The 4,772-nt window shown below is 39.1% G+C and overlaps 1 protein-coding gene across 1 annotated transcript; it reads left to right on the forward strand.

The window, feature by feature from the left end:
* The first annotated feature begins 1,278 nt into the window (after nt 1-1,278).
* fam174c (family with sequence similarity 174 member C) lies at nt 1,279-3,630 on the forward strand. The gene is made up of 3 exons (XM_046299866.1): nt 1,279-1,737; nt 1,874-2,002; nt 2,570-3,630. The coding sequence occupies exons 1-3, from the start codon at nt 1,457-1,459 to the stop codon at nt 2,571-2,573; spliced, it is 414 nt and encodes a 137-aa protein (XP_046155822.1). The 5' UTR covers nt 1,279-1,456; the 3' UTR covers nt 2,574-3,630.
* The last annotated feature ends 1,142 nt before the right edge of the window (nt 3,631-4,772 follow it).

Below are 4,772 nucleotides of genomic sequence, written 5' to 3' on the forward strand. Positions count from 1 at the left end.
TTCAATTTGTAATTTCCTTTTTTTGGGTTCTGCCATTTTTTTTAAAGATTTGCCTCCTTGCTCATCAGTTGGTTTCCTTCCTTCTCCTGCATACCATTGGATCTAAAGGCAACTTATTGTTTGAGCCAAATACTTAGACTACACTATTGATTTGAAATGATAAAACGTGCATAAAAATACTTTAGAGTATAGCGCCCAAGCTTTTTGGTTTCCAACTACTCTTGGAAAGCGCTGTCGGGTGTGCGTTTTGGGGTTCACTGGTGGTCAAATATGGTATTTTCGCATGAATTTCAATGAAATGTAAGTACTGGCAATTTGGGGAGCAATCTAACTGCGTTGTGTAGTTGCTTGAAAGTTGTATTTGATGTAATAGTGTTTTTCACTGACCAGGAAAATGTGTGGCTATAACAACCCAGAGTTTTTCCTGGTTAGACGGACCAAACAAATAAACTCAACATGCAACGATTTCAAAGAGTTACAGCAGTTAATGGAAATTGTGAATTCCAATAAATTAATTAGGCCCATATCTATGGATTTCACATGACTGGGAATAAAGATATGCATCTGTTGCCCACAAAAAAAGTAGGGCCATGGGATCAGAAAACCAGTCCGTATCGTGACCATTTACCTCACGCAGCGTGACTTCGCATCCGGCTGTTGATTGTGGACTGTTGTCCCACTCCTCTTCCCTGCCTGTGCGAAGTTCCTGGATGTTGGCAGGAACTGGAACACGCTGTCATACATGTCGATCCAGAGCATCCCAAATGTGCTCAATGGGGGACATGTCTGGTGAGTATGCAGGCCATGGAAGAACCGGGACATTTTCAGCTAAAATAGTCATTAACGTCTACAGTGTATTTCTGATCAATTTGCTTTTCTTTCTAAAAACAAGTTCATTGCTAAGTGACCCCAAACTTTTGAATGGTAGTGTGTATATATATATATATATATATAAATAAAATAAACTTTATTAGTATAAGGATTTCTCCGTTTTAAAGCCACTTTTTGGTGAGCCTACAAAACCTATTAGATCATCTTGAAGTTCTGTGCTGATTGGATTTTATAGTTGAAATTATAAGCTATTTTATTAAATTTTTATGTCCCCAAACATTGTACACGAAGGTACCTCACAGTAAAATAGAGGTACAACCATAGAGGTATGTGTTCTATATATATGCAAGTATATTTATGAGTAAGAATATGTATTAAGTATTTGTTCTTTCCGGACACGAACACCCGTGACCATAGAAATAGGAATTCATTGAGTCCGATATCAATGCCCGTGACACTGTACACGTCACTAACAGGAACTTGGCATTTCCTGGTTGTACTTATCGAAACCACTTATGCTTACAACAAAATGCTCGTGTGAAGTTGCTGTTTTCTCCATTGAAACGACGACACGGTTTAATTGTAGTGTGCTAGTCCGTTTTTACAGTGTAAGGCGACAACGAAAATGACATTTCAAGCAGTCATGAGGATCCTTTTACCGACGTTGTGGGCTATTTCAACCTTCGCAGACGAAAGAACGAAGTCGCCAACAACAACAGGCATTACTGCTGCTGGCAACACCAAGCATGTCACGAATTCGAGTGCCAGTAACACGACGTCCAAGAACAATCATAGCAGCATTTTCAACTCCTTCGACGTTGATAGTTCAATGATACAACGGGCCTTGTACGTCCTTATTGGAGTCACCACCATTGGCGTGTTCTATTTCCTCGTGAGAGCTGTGCGGTGAGTAGAACAAGCTAATGATGTTGATGAAGACAGACCATTATCTATTGGTAGCAATCGTTGAGTCATTACATTTTTTTTCTTCACTTGAGCTTTCAATGTCCGTGACTTTTAAAATGAATTACGTTATGTTTAGGCAGAAGAAAAGAACAACCTCTAAGAAGAAGTATGGGCTGTTGTCAAACTATGATGACAGTGTTGAGATGGCTGTGCTGGAGAGTGATGAGGAGGATGACACTGTATATGAGGCCAGGTCCCTGAGAAGGTGAGTGAGATCTAATGACAAGAAGGTGCATCATCCACTAGTGTTGCTCATCATATACAAATCCCAGTCTTTTGCAAGTTTACATTGTAAATTTGTACGACACTGAGACTAGGGATTGCGAAAGTGCAAACTTGAAATACCTCAAACACAAGAACAGTAAGCCTACCTCAAATAACCTTAAAGGACAGTTGTTATTATGTACCATCCATATTTAACATGTTATTGTGTGAATGTGCAGTGAATCAGTTTCACCTTTTAACCTTAGTGTCGTCATTGATCATTGGGCTCCTGAGTGGCGCAGCGGTTTAAGGCACTGCATCTCAGTGCTAGAGGCGTCACTACAGACCCTGGTTTGATTCCAGGCTGTATCACAACCAGCCGTGATTGGGAGTCCCATAGGGCGGCGCATAATTGGCCCAGCGTCGTCCGGGTTTGGCCGGAGTAGGCCGTCATTGTAAATAATAATTTGTTCTTAACTGACTTGCCTAGTTAAATAAAGGTTAAATAAAATAAATAAGAAATGTATTTATTTAACTTCTCTGTTTGTCTCTGTCTTGTATTTATCAGATGAGTCTGGATCTTTTCAAATAACACACATTGGACTGGGGAAAGAATGGAGACATTCCTAAGGTGCATTTTTCAACTGTTATTAAGGCATCTTTTTCTCTTGCACCTGAAAAATGAAAAACTGGCTTTCAAAATGACTGCTCTATCCTCCGGTGAACACTTATTTTGTCTAGCTGCCTGGGTATGAAAAAGACATGGTGTTTTTGGTGACCAAATAAACTTACCTTTTGATTCTAACTATGAAGAGGAGGAAATAGGATTTGTAACATAACAGGAGTCTAATGCCAAAGTTGCTTAAGTGAATGTGCGTGGGATAATTCTTCAAATCCCCTTGTGCCCACCTTGAACTGTGCATAACAAACAACGAAAGATCTCTTCTAATCATCAACACGGATCCTCAATTTCCCTGTCAATGTGGTGTTGCCAAGGTTTTGTTTCTTTGTCTCTTGACAATATTCTGTTGCCATGGCATCCTATATATTTTATGATGTCTACCTTGAATCATACCTGGACCATTAGAGTTAGGCTAGTAGCTAATAGCCTGATTAGTGAGTGTGCTTACAAACTACTGTAAACTAAGCTACCCTACCAATATCCCCATCTGATTTTGTACTATGCACCCACACATGAATGTTGTACTGTTGCATATACCTGCTCTATTTGGTAAGCTAGACCTAATAAGTTTGTAATATTTTCAAGAAGTTAGTTGCTGAAAAAGCAAGACTTAAGCCAAAACTTTTGACAATCTTAGACAGTATGGAATGTGTCTGTAATTATCGCCCCATTTTTATGCAGACTAATCAATATGCAATTCCACTGGAGATTGAACGATCCATCCCTTCCCCTCTGTTTTGGCTACTTGTAACTCTGTAGAAGAAGCACCTATAATAATTTGTTAGGCCTACTCATATCAGTTCAACTGTAATTTCAGGTTTTGGTTACCAGTAATTTCCCAATGCCCAACCCATTGTTTTCAAATCCAGCTAACTGTAAATTATCTCATGTGTTCTGAGAACCTTTGCTTCTTTTTATTTTTCAAAAACAACACATTTCAGAGCTGGTTCTTTCTCCTAAATACATGGTTGCTCTTGACTGTAAAATCTCCTGTAATTTGTCCAGAGACAGTTTGCTGTTGCATTTACACAAGCTACTAAATGAACAAAGAAGAGTCCACACAATCTATATATTTTTTACATAGCTTTTTCCAACCTGCTTTGTCAAATTAAGGTTTTGAATTTATTGTGGTGTCTTAATTTTCCATGCTATACTCAAGTTGCAGAAAGAGGATCCCTGCATAAGTATTTGTCACTACTGTGCTTGCTTCATAGCAATACCCAGGGGAAAATGAATACAATGTCACACATTGATTTATTAATTGAAACATCTTGGTTAATTGTGCCTCCATTTCCGAGAGGTAACTGCATTATAGGTTACGTTCCTGATAATCAGAAGAAACACACAGGCAAGAGATTTATCTTAAATGAGCATCAACCCCACTGAAAATCCTCCCAGGTGTCCTTCTGGATTTAGCCTATTGGAAATGGATTGTAAACCTTCAAACAATGTCAATGTCTGTACTAGAAATAGATCTTTTCTAAGAATTTTAATGCCAGCTGGTCCTGAGCTCAAAACAACTTCCAAATCACTCCTTTCCCTCGTCATATGATTTGTTTCCCGAAGGTGGTTTTCTGTCTGCATTCCTTTGTCTGTGCAAATCTTGTATTTAACGGGAGCAAGGTCAGTCATATGATAAAGACCTCGGCGAACAAAGGCTCCAGTAAAACAATATGCTTTGACTGGCTCTAACAAATATCATGATTGTTTTCATGGTCTATTTCTTGCCTTCGTCTATGAACTGTATGTACGTTCTGATCAGCAATACTGTTCCTTTGTCAATACTGTGGCCTGTGTGATAGAGAAGTCCCAGTCGTGTTTTGAATGAGGCCAAAGTGTATGTACTGTATCTGTGTGTGTGTGTGTATTGAGTCTTGTATTCTCTGTTGATTTAATGACTAGTAGTGCTGTGTTGGTGCTGCAGGTCTGAGGCCTTCTGGTTGGTTGGTGGTGGGATCCTTAGGCTGTTACGGTGGGCTCTTTTCACATCATGTTGAAAAGGAAAAATAAATCAAAGTGAGACTTTGAGCAAGACAAGCTTGGTGTGAAGGTTTTAACTCTCTTTCCATTCTTTGTTGTATGCCATTTG

Source organism: Oncorhynchus gorbuscha, linkage group LG15, assembly GCF_021184085.1.
Source record: "Oncorhynchus gorbuscha isolate QuinsamMale2020 ecotype Even-year linkage group LG15, OgorEven_v1.0, whole genome shotgun sequence".
NCBI lineage: Eukaryota > Metazoa > Chordata > Actinopteri > Salmoniformes > Salmonidae > Oncorhynchus > Oncorhynchus gorbuscha.

Coding starts and splice junctions, on each gene's coding strand:
- fam174c (XM_046299866.1), top strand. CDS start 1,457: ATGACATTTCAAGCAGTCATGAGGATCCTTTTACCGACGTTGTGGGCT. Junction 1,738..1,873: donor TTCCTCGTGAGAGCTGTGCG/GTGAGTAGAACA, acceptor CGTTATGTTTAG/GCAGAAGAAAAGAACAACCT.